The 24,186-nt window shown below is 37.6% G+C and overlaps 1 protein-coding gene across 4 annotated transcripts in view; it reads left to right on the forward strand.

The window, feature by feature from the left end:
- Positions 1–24,186, forward strand: part of trpm2 (transient receptor potential cation channel, subfamily M, member 2) — a gene marked incomplete at its 5' end in the record, with an annotated part of 61,435 nt that overhangs the window by 22,809 nt on the left and 14,440 nt on the right. For 3 of the 4 annotated variants that reach the window (XM_081367663.1, XM_081367666.1, XM_081367665.1), the window contains 17 exons: positions 225–530; positions 1,026–1,166; positions 2,396–2,531; positions 2,790–2,935; positions 7,078–7,190; positions 8,568–8,666; positions 9,034–9,259; positions 10,239–10,357; positions 10,959–11,097; positions 11,391–11,562; positions 13,362–13,542; positions 14,542–14,723; positions 15,829–15,961; positions 20,701–20,788; positions 20,923–21,010; positions 22,265–22,413; positions 22,507–22,559. In XM_081367663.1, the coding sequence (XP_081223789.1) occupies positions 225–530; positions 1,026–1,166; positions 2,396–2,531; positions 2,790–2,935; positions 7,078–7,190; positions 8,568–8,666; positions 9,034–9,259; positions 10,239–10,357; positions 10,959–11,097; positions 11,391–11,562; positions 13,362–13,542; positions 14,542–14,723; positions 15,829–15,961; positions 20,701–20,788; positions 20,923–21,010; positions 22,265–22,413; positions 22,507–22,559 (2,471 nt within the window). The remainder of the gene's footprint in view (positions 1–224; positions 531–1,025; positions 1,167–2,395; positions 2,532–2,789; positions 2,936–7,077; positions 7,191–8,567; positions 8,667–9,033; positions 9,260–10,238; positions 10,358–10,958; positions 11,098–11,390; positions 11,563–13,361; positions 13,543–14,541; positions 14,724–15,828; positions 15,962–20,700; positions 20,789–20,922; positions 21,011–22,264; positions 22,414–22,506; positions 22,560–24,186) is intronic. The other variant, XM_081367664.1, reaches the window with a different exon arrangement.

Genomic DNA, 24,186 nt, shown 5'->3' on the forward strand with positions numbered 1-24,186 from the left:
TACATTCAAAGAGCTATATTACACACTACACTACACATCCAAAAAAAAAGCATAATGGGGCACTTTAACGTCTTTTCACTTGTTATTTGGTCAGGGGTTCACAAACTTTTGCATGCAACTCATTATTTAAAGAAAAACTATGTTCATACAGTGCCTGTGGGAGTCTCATTGAATGTTTATTATGTTGGGTTTGTCATGATTTGTTGATATCTTTCCCGTCACAGTCCTGTGATCTGCATCCGGCCATGCTTTCTGCACTGGTGGGCAACAAACCTGAGTTTGTGCGGCTTTTGCTGGAGAATGGAGTGTGTGTGCATACGTTTCTGAAAGAAGAGGAGACTCTCTGTCAGCTCTACAGACGCCTACCCACCTGCTTCTTCCTGCGCAAGCTTGTAAAACGGGCCCATGGTGTCAAAATGATTTCCTTGAGTCACGTGTCTGAAGAAGTGCGCCACCTGCTGGGAAGTTTTACTCAACCGTTATACGTCTCTTCAAGCTACAAGAAAACCAAAGATGATGTCTGTTTAACGGCAAGTTTGAGACAGAAAACACCTCAGCAACAAAGACAGTAAACATCTGAAGTGGATCAAAACCTTTCATCAAAGTTATACATGAATTTTGAACAATACCCGTTCTTGTCTTAGGACAACTTTGTTGAACTTTTTTGGTCCACTTCAAATGTTGACTACTATATATTTAGATTAAATTTTAATTTATTCAGTTTTAGTTTTTGTAATTTTAGTACTTCAACTTGTTTTTAATTGATAACGATAAAAAACTGGGTTGTTAATTGGCGTGGAAATATTGTTACAATGCAAACAATCTCAAAGATCCTAAAGTGGGATTCTTTTCTTTATACAAAATATCACTTAATAATACTTATTTTTGAGGTGAGGGCATGTTTTTGAAATGCTTCGTGAGAATCATCAGTAAATAAAATCATCAAACTATAAAGCTTTAATCCTAGTTTGACTGTAATGTGAAGAGTCTGGCTGTTTTATTCATTGAAGCGCTGCCTCTCTCAGGTGCCGTCCAAAGGCCCGGTGGATCTGCCGTGTTCTGGGGAAGACACGACCACACTCACGGTTAGGGACCCGGGACGGGATCTCTTCCTCTGGGCTGTTGTACAGAATAACAGAGAAATGGCAGAGATCGGCTGGGAGCAGGTACAGCACTGGCTAGAGACAAACTCTTGGCTTGAGCTTTATATTCACCTGTTTTCTGCTTCAATTTGGTGATAGAAGCTGATATTTTGCTGTAGCTGTGAAATACATATAATATTAAATGTATAAATCTTAAATCTTTAAATAAAATTAGTACTCTACACTTTGGAAAACTTGTTATTATTATTTTATTATTATTTATTGAAATGTACTACTATTATGGTATTTATTGATTTTAAAAGAGCTTTTATTTTCCTATTTTCGTAATTGTGTTATGTGCTTTTGTCATGTTTATGCATTTTATTTTTTTATCCTTCTAATATTTTTTATATTTCTTTTCTTTGATTTATTTTTATTTTAGTTTTAGTCATTTTAATTATTCTTATACTTATTTCAGTTTGTTTTTAATCAAGGACATTTCTAAGGATTTCATCTAATAATTGTAGTTTATTCTAGTAATTATTTATTTATTTATTTATTTATTTATTTTTTAGCTTGGTTCTGATGGATCAACATGGTTGCCTCTGTCATATAATTTTAGTGAATCAGTTCATTCAGTTAATTGAACTGGATAAAAATAATCCACTGATTCATTTGAGAACCCGTGCGTAATTTAAAGTGAAATATTTTGTTATTGTTTATACAGATTATATTTTAGGTTTTTAAGTGTCCAATAACCAAAACACACAACCAATTTTGAACTGTTTTATTTGTGTTTTTTGACACAATAATACATAATCTTTAGACTATAAAATATATAAAAAGATATAAATAAATATATAAAAGAACAATTAAAACTAAGTTATATAATAATAATTATAACACTTGCATTGTTATTCCTCTTTTACCATTCATTTAATTGAATCATTTGTTTGGATTGTTAATGTAATTAAACTGGTTCAAAAACAACAACAACAACAACAACAACAAAACAATTCACTGATTCATTTGAATCGCTGTGTGTAATTGTACGTCTTGTATTTATAGTATTTTGTTAAAGGCTTCTGTTCATACTTTTTTAACTACATTATATCAATGAGAGTGTTTTCTATTTTTATTGGTTGTAGTTTGCATAAATGCATTCATTCAAATGTTGTTTTGTGACAGGTAAATACTGATCTGATTGCATGAATAAATCCGATAATCTGATTCTGTATTTAAATAGCATGAGAGTAGTTGCAGTTTGAAGATTCACAAATGTGTGTGTGTGAATGTGTGTGTTGTTTTTTTAGTGCAGAGACTGTATCGCAGCCGCTCTGGCCGCCAGTAAGATCTTGAGGAAACTGGCGCAGGAGAGCGGCGAGGATGATAGCGAAGAGGCAAAAGAAATGAGTGAACTGGCCAACCACTTTGAGAAACAAGCCATCGGTATGATTTCAGATTCATTCTTTATTGTCTTCACAGACTGTACCAGGAGCAACATGTGTATAGCACCCAGAATACACATATTTTGTACACATAAATAAACATATTACAATTTTTTTTTAAATGCCGTGTAACAAACATCACTTCAAATCCCTTGACCTGAGCTGTGATGTTTGTGTGTGTGACCTCAGGTGTCTTCAGCGAGTGTTAAATGCTTTGACCTGAGCCGTGATGTTTAACCCTGTGTGTGTGTGACCTCAGGTGTCTTCAGCGAGTGTCACAGCTGGGACGCCCAGCGAGCGCAGAGACTCCTGATCCGCATGTCTCCGTCGTGGGGCAAAAGCACATGTCTGTGGCTCGCTCTCGAGGCCGATGATAAAAGCTTCATCGCTCACTCAGGAGTGCAGGTGAACAAACCCAGCTGCATATTCAGAAATATCTATGGCTTATCTGTCTTAGCTTATTATACTCGGAAAGGAGAAAGTACTTCAGCATTGAAAAAAATTCACCTTGGACATAAAAAATATTGATTGTAATGACTGATATCTATTTTTTTATTTTTAAGTGTTCAAAAACCAATATGCAGAATTTTTTTGTTCTATTTCTGTTTTTTGACACAAGAATTTTTTTTAGAAACCTTTAAAGAACAGTTATTTATTTTGAATATTACATAAAGAAATTATTATTATTATATTGCATAGATTAACAATAATTTGTACAACAATTATAATAATCATTGTTATCTTATTCTTTTTTCTTTTCTAAAGAAATAATTTAATATTATACAGATTGTTATTTAAGCAGTTATGCATTATAAAAAAATTGTGCTGTGGTCCTAATGGTTGCAAATTATTGTTATAAAATATTACATAAAAATAATATAATATATTGCACAGATAACAAAAGGATAATTTGTACAACAACAACGATAATAACTCTTATTGTTATTAATATTATACATGCATATCTTTTTTTATTTATTATTATTTATGCAATTATGTTTATATATATATATTGTTTTGTGTTCTTAATGATTGCAAATTATTAGTATTACTATTATACACATTTTTGTTTTTGTTAAAAAATTTTTATTATTATATTATATTTAGATAGAGTCAGCACACCGTCACAGCCCCAATCATCACTCAATCACCAGGACCCGCCCACTCATTCACAATCACCAGATTACTGACTCGCTGCACCTGCAATCCCTCACTAACACAGCTATATATTCACAGTTCACCATACACTCATTGTCTGGTCTCGTCACCGTTACAACTGCTTACCATCAGACTCCTTACCCGTCTACTTATCCATGATTCGTCTCATCAAGCTTCCAGTCTTCTGTCCGTCTGTCCTCCATCCGTCGTCCTGATCCAGATCTCCTGTCTTCTTGTTCACTCGTCACCTGCACAGAGAATCCACTTCTGCCTCTGCCAGTCCCATGGCTCGACCAGCGACGTACAATGGTGAGGTGGAGGATTGCAGCAGGTTTCTACTACAATGTTCATTGTACTTTGAGATGCAGCCACAGGTTTTCTCCACCGAACGGTCACGTATTGCCTTTGTGATCTCACTGTTGTCTGAAGGAGCGCTGCATTGGGTGCAATCCATTTGGCATGCCAATGGCCTGGTCACGAGTTCCTTAACATCATTCACCAACCACTTTAAAGAAGTCTTCGGTCAAACTGCAGCAGTATTATCCATCCATGATCAACTGTTCAACCTCCGTCAAGGTAAAACTCCCATTAATGCATATGCTTTTCAATTCAGCACTTTAGCGGCATCTTGCGGGTGGAATGAGACGGCCCTACTGACAGCCTTTTGCCGGGGTCTCAACCCGGAAGTACGCCACCAGATGGTCATTTATGACTATAACGTTGGGTTGGAAGGTTTCATTCATAAAGCTGTGTGCATCTCCCAAACGTCTGTCAGCCTGGTCACTATCAGTGCAATCCAGTTTCTCCCTAAAGTCGCACCCCTCACTCGTACACCTGTCCAATTCTCACCCAAAAACTTCTAGTTCCAGCGCAAGCGCTCATCGACTCCGGGTTCGCATGGAACTTCGTCTCTCGTCAACTTCTCCAAAGACTCAACCTCCAGAGAAAACGCTGCTCCCAGGAACTAGCCATCCACACCATTCTCGGCAAACCGCTGGACCATGGTCGCATTCGTCATTTCCAAACTGAAATTTTACCAGAGTACCGGGTGTTCCAGGATGTGTTCAGGAAGTGTTTGGCGACCCGTCTACCACCTCATCGGCCATGGGACTGCGCCATCGCCCTGCTGCCTGGGGCCACTCCACCGAAGGGTAAGGTCTACCCTTTGTCCATCCCGGAGCAGAAGGCCATGGAGGTGTATGTTCAAGAGGCTCTCAAACAATGTTTCATCCAACAATCGATGTCCCCTGCCGCTTCCAGCTTCTTCGTGGTCAAGAAGGACGGAGGTTTGCGGCCGTGCATTAACTACGGAACTACTGGGCACTCAACTCTCATCCCGTCAAATTCAGCTATCCTCTTCCTCTGGTCCCTGCCACCCTAGAGCAGCTCCGTGGAGCTCGCATGTTCTCCAAGCTGGACCTGCGGAGCGCCTACATCCTCATTCAAATACGTGAGGGGGATGAATGGAAGACGGCCGTCAGGCCACTACAAGTACCAGGTGATGCCGAATTGCCTGTCCAACTCCCCCTCCGTATTCCAGGGATATACGAGTACCTGTAAATGAGGTGTTCCGGGAGTACCTCCAACGCTTCACCATCTTCTACATCGACATCCTGATCTACTCCCGGAACCTGGCCGAACATCGCCAACATGTGACACAGGTCCTCCAAAAGCTGAGAGAACACCACCTCTATCTCAGGTTGGAGAAGTGCGAATACCACTCACCGCCTATCCAGTTCCTCAGATATATCATCGATCAACGAGGTATCCAAATGGACCAGAGGAAGGTGGACACCATTCACAACTGGCCCCAACCTGTCACTATCAAGGAACTCCAACGCTTTCTAGGCTTTGCCAACTTTTATCCAAGATTCATCCAGAATTACAGTGTCCTCAACTCACCTCACTCCTCAGAAACCAGCCCAAGTATCTGTCCTGGAACCCCTTGGCCATAGAAGCCTTCCAACACCTGAAGAATCCCTTCATCACCGCTCCAATCCTGGTACACCCCAATCCAGAACTCCCATTCGTGGTCGAAGTTGACGCATCTACTACCGGGGTTGGAGCGGTTCTCTCCCAGCGGTAGGGTGAGCCTCCACGACTCCAGCATTCTACTCCAATGAACTCGGGTACCAACCTCCTCTCTTCCCCTCGTCAGTTGTCAACCACTGGTTCGAGGCGAGCGAGAGGGTATGGGACTCAGCTCACGTGCATCTCCAGCACCCGGAGACACCAACGCCAGGCGGATATCCGTAGAGCTGAAGCCACTCAATACCAGTCGGGACAAAAGGTTTGGCTCTCCACCCGCGACATCCGTCTTCGCCTGCCCTGCCGTAAGCTGAGTCCCCACTATATAGGTCCTTTCACCGTGCAGAGGCAGATCAACGAGGTCACCTACAGGCTCAACCTTCCACCTCACTTCCGTATCTCACCTTCATTTCATGTCTCCCTCCTGAAACCCTTCACTGTACCTCTATCCTCTTCTCCTACAGAACCCACCACGGACGAAGTACCTCCTCCAGATGTCGCTGCCTAGTGTACTGAGTACATACCATCCTCGACTCATGGCGACGGGGTGCCCGCCTAGAGTGTCCTGGATCCGTTGCTTCTCACCCAGTTCCACAAGGATCACCCAAACCGGCCAGAGGTCGAGGCCGACCCCGTCGCAGAGTCGGTCAGCCGTCAGGAGCCGGCCGTGGAGGAGGGGGTATTGTCACAGAGTCAGCCACACCGTCACAGCCGCAATCATCACCCAATCACCAGGACCCACCCACTCGTTCACAATCACCAGATTACTGACTCGCTGCACCTGTACTCCCTCATCAACACTGCTATATATTCACAGTTCACCATACACTCATTGTCTGGTCTCGTCACAGTTACCACTGCTTACCATCAGACTCCTTACCCGTCTACTTACCTGTGATTCGTCTCGTCAAGCTTCCAGTCTTCTGTCCATCGTCCATCCATCATCCTGATCCAGATCTCCTGTCTTGTTCACTTGTCACCTGCACAGAGAATCCACTTCAGTCACCATCATCAGTCAACAAGTCACCATCCTCTCACCATCGTCTGGATCGTGCTGTTTCACACCACTCTGCTCAAACACTGTTTTCACTATAACACCTATCTGTCTCCTTCTGTGTTGTGATAATAACAATAAAAAGTTGTTTTATGATTGCAAATATGTCATGTCTATTATTCAAGCTTAAAATGTTACATGTTTTTCGCATGAGAATGAATGGGTGGGTAAGTAATTCATGTGCAATAAGAGTTACTTTTCTTGTGAAAACTGTTCTTTTTGGTGTTATTCCTTCAAACCAACTAGCAGTTTATCTATATATGGCTCATCACTGATAGCTCAGGTCTCATCGAGTGTCTCTTGTCAGGCCCTGCTCACTCAGATCTGGTATGGAGAGCTGTCAGTGGAGAATCCACACTGGAAGATTCTTCTGTGCATGATCTTCCCTCCTCTGATATACACCAAGTTCCTGATCTTCAGGTAAAAACTTTCGGTCCCAGTTTATATTAAGTGGCGTGTTGTGTTGTTTACATGCTGTATTGTAAAACGTTTTTGCTGCTATTGAGTAAGGGTGTCACGATTTCGATTTTAAATCGAAATCGATCGAAATTAATGCTCAATCTCGATCATCGAATCAAAAGTTGGAATCGTCGATGCTGCCACGCCCCATATGTCACGTCAGCTCGGCTTGTCTGTAATGGATAAAACTCCTTTTCTCGAGAATATTGAAGCCTTTATTTTAAAACGCATTGCAACCCGCACAGCGAGAGCATCATAGCTCGTCTGAGCGAGCTGGCTGTGCTGCCTGCGGCAACTGCACGAACCTATGGCGAGTTAGCAGTGGCGTGCGGTCCAATGGGAGCGCTTGGCGCCCTGCCAACCTCGAGCGCGCCAATTTGGACGCGGCTGAAGTGTATAAATTCAGAGAAAACTCGCCAAAGGACTTTAGGTTTAAATCGACTGAAGCGAAGTACCTGATATGAGCGAAATAGCACGGCAAGGCAACGCAGTACTCGTTCCCGATCTCTAAGGGAACCGAGGTTACGCAGTTCTCTCGTACTGCGTTGCAAACGCTGTGGGAACTCAATTTAAAACGCCGTGCTATTCGCCTGTGACTGCTCTGAGGAGTCCAGGGAGCCCCGGGACTGTAATAGGTTATATTGTTTAAGTTTCCAATTGACTTAAGATATAAGTTATTGTTACATTATGTTGTTAATAAACGTTTTAAATTTGACAATGTAGTGTGTGGTACATTGCGAACAAAGGTCAGATATTATATTGCATAAAAGTCTAAAAATGGCATAGCTTGTGCTTTCAATTTTATTTTTTTAAAATCGAGAATCGAATCGAACCGTGACTTTAGAATCGAAAATGTAATCGAATCGAGGATTTGAAGAATCGTGACACCCTTACTATTGAGGTGTGATACAGGTAAGGGTAGGGACAGGTGTGTGTGTGTGGTTATGGGTAGGTTTAAGGGTGGGTTAAGGTGTAAGGGAGGGGTATTACATAAATGAATTACATGTAGGTAGTTTTAAAATATAAGTAATATGTAAAAACATGTAAGTACACAATTAGTCCATTGTTTCAAATGATTGATTTCAATGTAAGTACGTATTAGTTAAAGCCACTTAATATAAAGTGTGACCAAATTTTCTAATTGAATGTTGAAAACTAACCTTTTGTGTTGTCAGGTCTGAAATCATGTCTGAGACTGTCATTACATGCACACACCATCAGATGGCAGCATTGCAGTCTCAATAATTACACTGCTTATAGCACTTTTACCACAAACACTGACTTTTAATGACTCTTAATAAATGTTTTAACCCTTATTGTTAAAATGAACTTTCGCAGACGTGATGAGGACATCCAGAGACAGGCCGAGAGAATGAAGCTGGAGGGGGATCCACTCTTTGCTGGAAACTCAGATGCCAAGACCAAACGCCATTTACAGTTAGTTGAGTTACAAACATCTACAGGCCACATTCACACCGCAAAGATGTAGGAGTGACAAGTGAATGCCCTAAATTACTGCATCAAACTAATGTTAGCATTATGCAACTTAATTATGTTCAATATGCATAACCATTTTGAAAAATATCTTATTTGTGTTTTTTTTTAACACGGTAATGCATAATCTATTAAAGAACAATTATTCATTATGAATGTTACATAAATGTATTATTATTATATAATATATATTATACTACTATATAAATAATTGAATCTAAATTATTGCATCAAACTAATGTTAGCATCATTCAACTTATGTATGATAAACAGTCTGTGCCTGAATAATGAAGGAATATTATTGTCTCAGTGCCACCTCACAGAAGGCTGAGGTGAAGCCTCTGAACTGTCTGTCACGTCTGACGAGTCTCTTCACGTCTCCTCAAGTGAAGTTTTACTGGAACATCGTCTCGTATTTTGGCTTCCTGTGGCTCTTTGCTGTGGTGCTCATGATCGATTTTCAGAAATTTCCATCGTGGAGAGAACTTCTGCTCTATGTGTGGCTCACCTCGCTGGTGTGTGAGGAGGTTAGACAGGTGAGACACACACACTCACTTCAGACATACACTACCTGTCAAGATTAGGATTTTCTATGTTTTTTGAAGGAAGTCTCTTCTGCTCACCAAGGCTGCATTTATATGATCAAAATACAGTAAAAACAGTAATATTATGAAATATTATTACAATTTAAAATATCTGTTTTCTATGAAAGCTTGTTTCCGCTTGTTATAACTCGCAATTCTGACTTTATATCTTGCAATTGTGAGAAAAAAGTCTGAATTGTGAGATAGAAAGTCTCAATTAACTTTTTTTTTAAATGTATTCAGTGATGGAAACAAGCTTCCATAGTTTTCCATGTGAATATATAGTAAAGTGTAATTTATTCCTGTGATCAAAGCTGAATTTTCAGAATCATTACTCCAGTCTTCAGAGTCACATGATCCTTCAGAAATCATTCTAATATGATGATTTGATGCTCAAGAAACATTTCTGATTATTAACAGTTGTGCTAATTCACATTTTTGTGATCCAATACCACTCTCAAGCTTGAGGGTAAGATTAACATAATAATAATACATTAATAATTTAGCTATAATGCATGAGCAACAGTTACAGTAAAAACATTTATAATGATACAAAATATTTCTAGTGCAAATAAATACTTTCAATTCATCGAAGAATCCTAAAAAGAATGTATCATGGTTTACACAAAAATATGAAGCAGCAGAAACTGTTTTCAACATTGATAATCACAAGAACCATTACTAATAATTGATCAGCAAATCAGCTAATTAGAATGATTTCTGAAGGATCATGTGACACTGAAGACTGGAGTAATGATGCTGAAAATTCAGCTTTGATCACAGGAATAAATTACACTTTACTATATATTCACATAGAAAACGTTTATTTTAAATTGTAATAATTTTCCAGAATATTACTGCCAATCTACTGTTATTAAATATGTCCGTCTATATCAATATGTCTATATTTAACCACTCTGATACTCCACAGCTCTATCATGACTTCGATGGGCCCGGCTTTCGGAGGAAAGCAAAGATGTATATCAGGGATCTGTGGAACATTCTGGATGTGCTGTCAATCATGCTGTTCATTTCTGGTCTGGCCTGCAGGTCAACACAACCACTGTTTCACTAAATACCGTTCAGATATGATTCATTCATAAATAAAGATTAATTCAGTGCAGTTCATGCTTTCCTCATTAGGTTAAGATTACACAGAAAATATCCTCATAACTAGGGCTGTATGAAACATCAAAAAAAGTATCCACTGTCTGTGAGCTGTACCTCATCATATCTGAAATTGCTTCAAAGGTCTATTTTTGTACCATAATATTTAGACCGAACAGTCAATGTAGTCAAGTAGATTCAAATAGTTTAATAATATAAAAATGTAAAATATAGTAAAAATCTAGTTAAAATAATAATTTTCATTTATATGGACCAATAGTAACACAAAGCAATAATTATCTGCATATGTTTTTACTAAAGCATTTAATGCATTACAATTTGAAGTTATGATTCTGTTCATTAAAAGAATTTCACTGAGAGAAATCAAACCTACCAACTCTAATAGACTCTCATATAAAGGAATCATATTTAAAGTTTTTGGTCCTCATCTTGAGTTAAGTTGAGTTAATTTGCATAATGACTCAGAACTAAATTAAATCAGTATTTTTTTGACACTTAATCAACCTCTGTGTTTTTCATACAGACTTCAGGCCTCCGAGACTGTGTTCTACGTGGGTAAAGTTCTACTCTGCATCGACTTCATCATATTCTGCCTACGATTAATGGCCATCTTCACTATCAGTCGAAACCTGGGTCCGAAAATAATCATTGTCAGGAGAATGGTGGGTCTGCGTGCTCATAGAGTTCATTTCTTCAGTTCAGATATGTTATGCAATAATTCTTCACAGACTAAGTGTTGAGAGACTAAGGGACTCAAATGCTAACCAAATGCTTGATCTTTTTAAATTAACTATTTAAAAAATAAAATATTGAATGACGTGAGCTCTATTCTTCCTCTCATACTGCACATCAAGCAAAAATGTTTTTGCATAGAAGCAATTTCAGACAAATTGAGCTATTAACATGCATCCCGTTTCATTTTGTGTCCTCTCATATTCTCTCTTCCTCTTTGCAGATGATGGATTTGTTCTTCTTCATGTTTCTGCTCAGTATCTGGGTGGTGGCGTACGGCGTGGCGAAACAAGGCATTATGATCGAAAATGAAGAGAGACTAAACTGGATCGTCCGTGGAGCTGTCTATGATCCCTACCTCATCATATTTGGCAACGTCCCCACTAATATAGACAGTGAGCAGTTTACTCTAAATGAAATGAAATCAAATTATTTATTTTTTTGCAATAACATATATTGAAGACGTGCCTACTGTGAGCTCCAAGAATTACTGTGATTTCTGCTTTATTTAAAAAATGTTTAATTCAATGTCAAATTCCCAGCAAAGAAGAAATGAGGCTACGTCTACATTAATCCGGATACATTTGAAACACAGCTATCGTTTAAAAACACCCTCCGTTCACACTAGCGTTTTCAGGCGTTTTCCGATGTTTCTGTGTGGATGAGAAACGGCTGGAAAACGCCTGAAAACGCTAAATTCACCTTACAGCACATGCGTAAAAACTCACAAAAGCACACTGAGATGACATAGACGGAAAAATAAATAATAAAGTTATCGCGCAATTTTTCTGACAGGATAATTTTATTTAGCAAAATATCTCAGCATTCACTGGTGCGTCCAGGTTGCTCTCACTCACCATTATATGTTTGGTCTAAAACGCTAAAGCTGCTCTCATGTTTTACTGCAGGACAGCAAATGTGAGTAAATATTCTGTCCTTTGCGGGACAATACCGGTATAAACATGAATATCTATGGGTTCAATATGCGTCACATGACTAAACTAACGTCATTGTTTTTAAATACCTCAGTTTTGACAGTCTACAACGCGAAAACTCAAATTTATTCACTTTGGAGAGCGTTTTCAAAAAGCTTTGTTTTCATTAATAAAACACCGTCTCAGTGTGGACAGAAGGCCAAAACGGGAGAAAAAGATGCGTTTTCAAACAAAAATGTATTAGTGTGGACGGCAGTCTCCCTACACTGTCAAATGATGTATAGATTTGTATATACAGTATTTAAATATGCAATACAAACAAGCCCACCCAGGTGAGGAAAAAGTAACAATGCATTACTTTCCATTAAAAGTAACTAATAACCCAATTAGTTACTTTTTAGGGAGTAACACATTATTGTAACGCATTACTTTTAAAAGGGTGGTTGATTATGATTTGACTTTTCTAACTTTAGTTAGTGTGTAATGTTGCTGTTTGAGCATAAACAACATCTGCAAAGTTACAACGCTCAAAGTTCAAAGCAAAGGGAGATTTTTAAGGACTACAACAAACGGCTGGTAGAGACTACACCACATTCCTCCTGGGTTACTGACATCACCAACCCTAGAATTTACATAAACCCCGCCCCCTGAACACGATTTATAGATTATCAAGACAGAATATGCTAATCAATGACTAGAAGATAACTACACATCAGCTTCATAAACTCATCAACTAACCATTCAGAAATGTCCTGTTGCTTCTACATGTTGTCACTTCTTCTTGAGTCTCTCCATCATTGTCTGACTCCGGTTTGAACATAAAAGGCTACAAGTTTTTGAAATTTTCAGTGCATGTCTGTGTGAGTGCAAGCTGTTGAAGTTCCGCCCCCTGTGCCGGGAGCAGCAGCTCATTTGCATTTAAAGGGACAGACACAAAAACGATGCGTTTTTGCTCACCCTCAAAAAGTGACAATTTTAACATGCTATATAAAAATATCTGTTGGGTATTTTGAGCTAAAACTCAAAGACTTATTTTACATCTTGTGAAAGGGCATTATACCAGCCCTTTAAAATTAACGTTCCCCAACACTAGTTATAATTTTATTTGCATATGCAATAATTATGCAAGTTGATTTTTATATTATAGATTGTATCATTGTTTTAATTGTAACATTGTAGAATATTCAGAAGTCCAGAGATTTATACAAAATATAGAAAAATCAGATAGCTAACAAATATTTCTCTGTTTTGCAAACCAGACACTCAGTTTGATATAAGCAGCTGCAATGTGAACGGCTCCGATCCTATGAAGCCCAAATGCCCCGTGCTGAATGGTGACAACATGCCGATGTTCCCAGAATGGCTGACCATCATCATGCTGTGTGTCTATCTGCTGTTTGCCAACATTTTACTGCTCAACCTCCTCATCGCTATCTTCAAGTGAGTAAACAGACTGAAACGGTTCAACAGAAACAGTTACTGATAGATGGATAGATACACTTTTATGATGGATGGATGCACTTTTATGATGGATGGATGCACTTTTATGATGGATAGATGCACTTTTATGATGAATGGATGCACTGGATGGATGCACTTTTATGATGGATGGATGCACTTTTATGATGGATGGATGCACTGGATGGATGCACTTTTATGATGGATGGATGCACTTTTATGATGGATGGATGCACTTTTATGATGGATGGATGCACTTTTATGATGGATGGATGCACTTTTATGATGAATGGATGCACTTTTATGATGGATGGATGCACTTTTATGATGGATAGATGCACTTTTATGATGGATGGATGGATGCACTTTTATGATGGATGGATGCACTTTTATGATGGATAGATGCACTTTTATGATGGATGGAAGGATGCACTTTTATGATGGATGGATGCACTTTTATGATGGATAGATGCACTTTTATGATGGATGGAAGGATGCACTTTTATGATGGATGGATGCACTTTTATGATGGATGGATGCACTTTTATGATGGATGTACTTTTATGATGGATGGATGCACTTTTATGATGGATAGATGCACTTTTATGATGGATGGAAGGATGCACTTTTATGATGGATGGATGCACTGGATGGATGTACTTTTATGATGGATGGATGCACTTTTATGATGGATGGATGCACTTTTATGATGGATAGATGCACTTTTATGATGGATGGATGGATGGATGGATGCACTTTTATGATGGATGGATGCATGTTTTTGAGCTTCAGTCTGTTGGTTGCAATCCACTGCCATTATAAAAACTTGGACGAGCCAGGACATTTATTAATATAAATACTGTATTCGTCTGAAAGAAGAAAGTCATATACACCTAGGATGACTTGAGGGTGAGTAAATCATGGGCTCATTTTCATTTTAAAGTGAACTAATCCTTTAAACTCTATCTTTGTGCATCACAGCTACACGTTCCAGGAGGTTCAAGACAACACGGACACCATCTGGAAGTTCCAGCGTTACGAGCTGATTAAGGAGTATCACAGTCGACCTGCTCTTCCTCCACCCTTCATCATCCTTAGTCACCTCATGCTCTTCATCAAAGGAGTGTTGCTGCGCTGTCCTTCACAGAGACACAAACACTTCAGTGAGTGCTGGGCCAGGACCACACTACAGCCACAAACACATTTTACTGAAAACACACACATGATCGTGGTACATTACTGACGTTCATTAGTCTAGGGCCTTGTCCACACTAATGTTTTGTCTGTTTTGTCCTTCCGTCCACACTGAGACGGCATTTTATTAATGAAAATGAACCTTTTTGAAAACGCTCTCCAAAATGGATAAATTTGAAAACGCTGTTTTCACGTTGTAGTGTGGACTGTCAAAACTGAGGTATTTAAAAATTATGACATAAGTTTAGTCATGTGACGCATATTGTGCCAATTGATATTCATGTTAATACCGGTATTGTGCCTGTTACAGTATGTGCTATTCACTTTCACACAGTTGCTAAAATATATTACTTTGCACTCTCTTAATATCACAGTCCTGCAAAGATGACAGAACATTTTGATTTTGCTGAGATATTTTGCTTAATAAAAATGATCCTGCCAGAAAAATTGTGCAATAACTTTATTATTTATTTTTCCGTCTGTATCATCCCAGTGAGCTTTTTATGACGGTTTACGCAAGCGCGGTCAGGTGCATGTAATTTAGCGTTTTCCAAAGTTTCAGTGTGGATGAGAAACTTTTGGAAAACACTAGCGTGGACGGAGGACGATTTTAAACGAAAACTCCGTTTTCAAATGTATCCGCATTAATGAATATGAGTATAAAGTCTGGTCCAGTTTATAGAGTGCATTAGCGCTCCCGCACCTTTGTTTCAGCTGCACTGGTTCCAGAAGTATTTTTCCGGTAATTTTTTCCATATGGATTTAAAAAAAAGTTTTCGTTAATAAGCGATGATTTGAACCGTGAAGAGTTGTGAACAGCAGAGTTGAATTAAAAACATTAGAACTCCCTCTTTTGTGGTATGACTCACTTTAGCATTTGCTTTTATCAAAAGTGACCTACATTGCATTCAATGTTTACATTTTATCAGTTCATGCATTTCCTGGAAATCAAATCCCAAACAAGTTCAACCGTTTGAGCTACATGAACAAAGCTTATATTTCTTATATCCTGATCACTTTAAAAAACTGCGTTGAATGTGTAAATCCCTGGTTTAAGTTCATGGTTCTGCACAGGGCAGGAACTAAAGCAGACCGAGGAAGAGGAGCTGTTGTCATGGGAGGCTCTCATGAAGGACAACTATCTGGCGTCTACACGACAGGACGAGAGCCAGAGCATGGAGCATCGTATCCAGGACACCGCAGAGAAGTAACTCAGAGAAGCACAAGACATGAAACAGAACAGCTCATATGTTTGAGTGCTGAATTTGATTTGAGGAAACTATGAATCAACTTTTGAGTATAAGGAAGGGCGGAGTAATGGTCTGAAAAGTTAGGGGGAGGGGCTTAATATATTATTCATGAGCTTAAAATTCTTAAAGTCATGAATATTAATTATGTGACATGATGGTCCAACCTGATTTGCTAAAAGGCAGAGATGGATTAAGTACACAACATGTTTAATAATAAAATTATTCTGGTATTTTTTAACTATAGAATATTTTTTATTACACAATTTTTTTTTACAGAATGATTTTATGTTTCTTTTCTTAAGATTGTTCTAATGGCAAAACTTAAAGGGGCTATATGTAAGATTTTTCATTTATTAATTGCTTTTTTTTTATTCCCAATGAGTGAACAGCTTGTATCTAACATGAAGGGGAAAAAAAAATCCCGACTTCCTAGGTTGTCCATGAAAGTCTGTAGACTGATATTTATGTGAAGGACTCGGGACGGTTTCGCCGGGAAAATCAAAATGATGTGAGGTTTACGCCTGAGAGCCTCTCTTCCGTTCAATAACACAGGAAATTAACGCTTATACAATGTTCAGGATAATGCTGAAAGAATCATTCTTTATTGTAAAGGGATTGATTCAAACTATAGTCTCACATAGCCAGATCTATATAGTCTATAGTCTTAAATATACTTTATAATCAAACTATCAACACAGTGTAATTTTAATGAGCTCATCTGTTGACATCATGTCAATGTGAATCTCAGATCTGCTGCAAACATCCACATCTCTATGATCAGATGCTTTCTGAACTGCTGTTTTCTCACCATTTAAACGCTGTAATCTAGATGTTCATTTACAGTAACAGTATTTCCAACTTCTTTTTACTTCTAAGCAAAGAAAGAAAAAGAACTTCGCCCGTGAGTATATCGGTGCATTGAATCACCTTCAGTACGTTACGAGCAATAAGCTGCAGTTCACTCAACGGCCACCGGTGTCGCTAATAACAAGGGTTTCTGAATTCTACATACAGCCCATTCAAGAAGAATTTGTATCCTGAAAAGAATGTTCTTAAAAATCATAATAACCTCTTACACTTAGGATAACCACCAACTTGCCTTAAATCTCGACAAGTACGAATTTGGATTAATTTATTGGGATGTTTCAAATATTAAGCATTACAACATAACCCTAACTATATATATTACATATTACTATTTTTTTTTTTTTAAACATATTTTTATTGAAAAACATGTAGCATAACAAAAACATTTCCAAAAAACTAAACATTTTTTTATTTTTAACTATCTCACATAGTCTCACATAGCCAGATCTATATAGTCTATAGTCTTAAATATACTTTATAATCAAACTATCAACACAGTGTAATTTTAATGAGCTCATCTGTTGACATCATGTCAATGTGAATCTCAGATCTGCTGCAAACATCCACATCTCTATGATCAGATGCTTTCTGAACTGCTGTTTTCTCACCATTTAAACGCTGTAATCTAGATGTTCATTTACAGTAACAGTATTTCCAACTTCTTTTTACTTCTAAGCAAAGAAAGAAAAAGAACTTCGCCCGTGAGTATATCGGTGCATTGAATCACCTTCAGTACGTTACGAGCAATAAGCTGCAGTTCACTCAACGGCCACCGGTGTCGCTAATAACAAGGGTTTCTGAATTCTACATACAGCCCATTCAAGAAGAATTTGTATCCTGAAAAGAATGTTCTTAAAAATCATAATAACCTCTTACACTTAGGATAACCACCAACTTGCCTTAAATCTCGACAAGTACGAATTTGGATTAATTTATTGGGATGTTTCAAATATTAAGCATTACAACATAACCCTAACTATATATATTACATATTACTATTTTTTTTTTTTAAACATATTTTTATTGAAAAACATGTAGCATAACAAAAACATTTCCAAAAAACTAAACATTTTTTTATTTTTAACTATCTCCCCACCCCCACCCACACCCACCCTCAGCATCCAAAAAATCAGTTACACAGGTATAGAAGTTATTATACAAAGGCTAAGACAAATGTGTCCACATATTTTCAAATACATAAGCACATCATATTTACACATATCAATCAGTGGATTGAGAGGTATCTAATATTGCCTGTATCGACATTTGGTTATTTTCCAGAAAATGTATAAAAAGATCCCATATTTTATGGTAATCTTTTAGTTTGCCCTTTATGCTGTAGGTTATTCTTTCCAATGCAATACAATGTGACAGATCTTTTAACCAATGATCAATGGATGGACCTTCTATGTTCTTCCAGTAGAATGCTACTAAACGTCTTGCATGAACTAGACAAATGTCAATCATTTTAGTGTGATAACCTGATAATGGTAGACTTACAGGAATTAAACCCAAAGCACATATTTCAGGGGGTCATTGGAATTGGTTTTGAGATAATTAAAGAAATTAGTGCTGTCACCTTTTGCCAGAATGTCTTGATCACCTCACATTCCCAGATACAATGGAAGAATGTTCCCTTATGTTTTTGGCATTTAAAACAGATATCTGGGATTTCCGGGTTAAATTTATTTAACTTTTCAGGGGTGACATATGTACGCATTACCCAGTTGTATTTGATCAGCTTAAATCTAGTATTAATTGACACATTCTGGGCTTTAACACATATCTGGCTCCATTCTGAATCTGGAAGGTCATTTTGCAAATCTATACCCCAAGCAATTCTCTTGGAATCAGATGATTCCTTAGAACTGTTTACAAATTTGCAATAAAACAGTGAAATTTGGTTTGTACTAGGTTCCTCGTAAAACATAGCCTTTTCTAGGTCTGTTGGTAGAGGTCTAGATAGTGAATGGTTTTGCTTGTTATTGATATAACTGCGAATTTGCAAGTATTTAAAAAAGTGTTTCATTGGGATTCCAAATTTTTCATTAAGATCTTTTACATATTACTATTACTAGGGATGAGCACCAGTTCTCTGAAGTTGATCAGCAAGTCTTTGACAAGAACCACCATACAGTACATTCAGAAACACCAAAGTCTTTTTCTTCTCAAGATTTGTATTAAATGTATTAACTTCTTTCGTATGAAGATTTTTGTGAATTCGGCCCCAGACCCATAGTAAGACTGGTTGTATGTTTTTGGGTCTTACAATTTTGGCTAATTTTCCATTGCTGTTAACAATTGTGTTCTTCACACTGTGGCCAAGTGAAGTAAAACTCTTGAAATGTAATGTTAACCTCTCAAAAAGGTGTGCAACAAACTTCTAAAAGTGCTCCCGAATCTGTGCCTAACCTTTTTCCTGTGAATTTAAGCTTATGGATTCATAATGTCACACTCATATGAAGGTTAAAGGTGCTGTATGTATCTTTTTCACTCTACTAAAGCATAAAAATACCATCATATGTTTGCAGATATTTAGGAAACATGCTAAGTTCACATTTTCGTTTCTCTGAAAAACGATGCATCTAAAAATCTCTATTAGGGCTGGGCAATATGGCCAAAAAAAAATATCACTATAATTTTTTTTATATCAGTCGATATCGATAATTATCACGATAAATGTCAAATCTTTATTTCTTTCAAGTTTAAAGGCAGATTTTTGCTCCTAAGTGAAAGTTGTAGAAACCAGAGCGTTAATTGTGGTTTTAAACTACTCTTTATTGTCAGAACATATCATGACAAACACTTCACAAATCTGAGGTAGAACATTCAAACATTTGTCATTTTTCCTTAACAAAATACATTTTTTAGTTTCTGCATGTGCTAATTTTTATTTGGTAAAATGTAATATTCTGACTGTTTGAGTTCTATTAAAATTAACCATTGGTCATCCAGTATCATAGATAAAACCACAGATGAAACCAGGCATAGCCTATGGCACCTCACTATCATGGCAAAATGTAACTTTATGGTTTCTATGGTATTTGTATGAAAAGAAGTAGCCTAAATACATTATTAAATACTGTAATTATATTCCGTTAGTCCTTTAATACATTGTCTACATTAATAATATAATACAATTCAATATGTATATCCCACATTTCATGGTGCAGTTAATATTACTAGGCTAACGTTACAGTAAATCCATGGTAAATGATGGGAATTTGTAGACGGAAAAGCCTTCTGCGCAGTGTTTCTCCTGTTTGTCAGCGCTGTTTCATCTGCCTTTAAACTGGTTTAAATCACTGAGATATTTGCGTTCTTCGCTGAACTCAAGCGCTTCTCACTGGATCTCGTGACGAGACCGATCAGAGTAAACGCATCTGCTCTAGTGAGCTCGCGCTGCGCTGCCGTTTGGACTTTGAGCCGAGCGGATAAATGGTCCGTGTGCCGCGCGGTTCAAATGAGCTTCGCTCTGCTTTTGGCGCATAAACATTATTGAACATTTATCGAACTCTTGATATCGTTTTATCGAGAAAAATTATATTGCGATAATTATCGTTATCGTTTTATCGCCCAGCCCTAATCTCTATGAACGAGAGCATATTAAAACGTGGATAAATCAACTCATCAACTTGCGATGTAAGTGTGTAAGTCTCCTCGTCTTTCATTGTTAATTGCGCTCGTTCCTGTTGCGTGTCCTCAAACTGGCAACCCACGCAAGCGTCGAGTCTGAGGTGATATTTTTGAATTTGGACTGCAGTTCCTATTTCAACCACTAGCTGTCATTCTTACAGACTGCACCTTTAAACCTCTGTTTTCCTCTCAGGGTCGGAGCGATGTCAGAACTTCTGGAACGGGAGCAGGAGATGGTTTCGGCCACGATGGCAAAACGACTTACTAAGCTTGAAGAGCAGGTGTCATTCTGGCTCGAACACTCACAAATACAGCATAAATAGTGTTTTACAGTCAGTTTGCTCTGTTAATTATTTCAGGCAGCATGTCAAAGCAAATGTGAGTGTCAGATGGTGAATCTCTTGTCCTTTTCCAGGTCTCAGAGTCTGCCAAAGCTTTACGATGGATTATAGATGCGCTGAAATCTCAGGGATGCAAATCCAAAATGCAGCCTCCTCTAATGAGTAAGCAGAGTGTGTTTAAAATCAGCTCTTATTAGATGCATGCATCCTTTTTCATAGTCATGATCTGTCTTTATAATAGTTTGTTATGAGATCTTATATTCACTACTGTTCGAAATAAGATTTTTTAAATGTTTTTGAAAGAAGTCTTTATGTTCCTCAAGGCTGCATTAATTTGATCAAGAATACAGTAAAAACAGTAATATTGTGAAATATTACAATTTCAAATAACTGTTTTCTATGTGAATATATGTTCAAATGTAAAGCTGAATTTTCAGCATCATTACTCCAGTCTTTAGTGTCACATGATCCTTCAGAAATCATTCTAATATAATGATTTGCTGCTCAAGAAGATTTATGATTGTTATCAATGTTGTAAACAGTTTTGCTGCTTCATATTTTTTGCAGAAACCATTATATAATTTTTCAGGATTCTTAAAAAACTGTTAAAAACAGCGTTTATTTGAAATAGACTATTTTGTAACATTATAAATGTATTTAAAATGTCACTTTTGATCAATTTAATGCAGTATTAATTTATGTTAGATTACTATTGTATGTTAGATAAACTTTTATCTGTCAGAAAAAAATAACAAGCACTGGTCATTTGCTGATTTTAAGACATTCAGGTCTTATTTTTATTTGTGGAAAGTGCCTAAATGCTTGATGTTCAGCAAAGAACATCAGCTGCTTCCCAGCAAACAAAAATATGTTAGTTAAAATTCACATTAAGTTATGAAAAGGTTATTTCTGAATGTTCTCTGAACGCTCAAATTTTTCTTGGTTATGCAAACATTAAGGAAACATTCCATTTTATCATTCTTCAGATATTATGGGAATGTTACTTTTGAAATGTTCCCTGAACATTAGTAACATTTAAATCACGTTAGAGGAACATCCAATAAAAACATTTCAGAAAATGAATGATGCATAAATAATGCTTTTATGCTAACTTTAAGAGAACAATATTAAAGACCGGATAACTTTGAGCAAACATTGTATTAACGTTACTGGAAGAATGTTTACATTTATGCATTTGGCTGACGCTTTTAATCCAAAGCGACTTACATTGCGTTTCAAGGTACACATTTACATTCTTATCAGTTCTTGCTTCTCCTGGGAATCGAACCCATGACCTTGCCGTTGCAAGCGCCAAAGCTGACATGTTTGCTCATAACTTTGAGAAGAACCTTGTGTGAATGTTCTGATAACGTTCCCTATTAGCTGGGTTGTAGATGAAGACCTCTGTCCATCCAGCAGGTAAAAGCTCTGACAGGGACGATGGTGAATCTAGTGGACAGGAGTCGGATGACGAAACAACCCCTCACATGTTCGCACGTCAGCTTCAGTATCCCGGCAGTAACGTCGCACGCTTTCCTGTGCCTGAGGAGAAGGTGTCCTGGGAGGTGCCTGATATGAATTATTCCACATAGCTTATAACATTAAACCGCATTCTGTTGTATTGTTTATCTTATCCCACACATTTTTTACTCTTTTAGGTAAACTTCACTCCGTACCGTCCCCCGGTTTACAATTCACAGGACCGCAGCGAGTAAGTCTTATACTGAAAAATAGAGTGGCACCATTAATTGAATTGATCTACGATATAGTCTTGTGCATTTATTATGCACTATTTAATATAGTTGAACATGAAAGGCAACACTCTGTTCTAATGATGCATTCAAGTCTTCACCACAAAGTTGTAATTATGAGTGGGAGACTTCAGATTTTCTATAATCCCAAAGTTTCCGAGTGTCCGTGAGAAAACATGTTGGACTTAATAGATGCAGTGTCTGTATTAAGGGTAAATTTGTTAAAATTAATGAAAATTTTCCTTTTTTCATCTAAGTTGCGTGTACAAAATACCATATTATTGTACAATTGCGATAGAATATTTGAAGTGGATCAAAAAAAGTTCATCAAAGTTGTCCTAAGACAAGAACGGCTATTGTTCAAAATTCATTTGATGAAAGGTTTTGATCCACTTCAAATGTTGACTAATGTATAATGATTTTGCTTTGACTAAAGTAATTGAAACGCACCTGACGTCGTACGACTTCCCAACTCGTAAATACGAACTTCTCAAGAGGACTTGAACACACACCATAAGGTTTTGCTTTTAAGAATTATCTCCAGCTAATTTAAACAGTAAGTTAATTACAAATGACAGTAAGATGACGTGGACTGAATTGCACTTTGTTAGAGCTGAAGACTTATTATAAATCTTGAAATGTCTTTGTCATGTAGAGAATTGCCAAGAGGCCTGGGAGAAGTTAGGAAGGCTCAGTACAAGGGAGTGATTTTCAAAATGGCAGTGGTGATTTATTTCTGAAGCTGCATTGTACAAGAAGCAGTCCTCAAAGTGCACAAACAAAACAAAAAAACATTAAAAAAAAACACTTATGGTATCATACATACACTGATGCTACAAACAAAAGAAAAAGGCTGTGAGCAGCAAAACTGGCACTAAACAACGCCTAGTGGTGCATCCACCAAAATTGACAGCATGTCTCACCTCAAACATGTTCAATGGTTTGCATAGCTTTCACAGGATGCAACAACCCCCCTTCAACCTGCTCAATCCATTGTTTAAATAGTCAGTTTTCCCGCCCAAACTCTATTGGGACAAACCATTATCATGGGGTAGAACCCTTTGCCTGTAACACTAATCACAAACTTCCACAGCTAACATTAATACATAAATAACATAACTACAGTTCATGAACTCACTTCTGACATATAGTAACCACCATACAAACATGCATAACATAGCACCACAAAAAAACTTACATTAAACATTAACACCTCATAGCACTCATGTTTCCCTCCATTTTGTAAAATGGTACATTCCGGATATGCGCACTACCCGAACCCACCACCAAACATTGGATCAAACAGGAAAGATCTAACATGTGCTATAAAATATAAAAACTCACACAATAAAGAAATACTTTAAAGCAAACAATGACTATTATCTTTCAACACTAACACATTGCCCACTTGATGTTGGTACTGTCCCTCCTCATATACATTGTCAACACACAATATACAATAACTTATTTCTGAACTCAGCATGCCAAGTAAATTCAGAATAGCATTAGATTGATACTCTAGTGATGATGTAATTAACCTAGCCCATCATCACATACCCCCCTCCTCAAGACAGCCACTCTTCAAGA

Source organism: Scardinius erythrophthalmus (genome assembly GCF_964197995.2).
Source record: "Scardinius erythrophthalmus genome assembly, chromosome: 6".
Lineage (NCBI taxonomy): Eukaryota > Metazoa > Chordata > Actinopteri > Cypriniformes > Leuciscidae > Scardinius > Scardinius erythrophthalmus.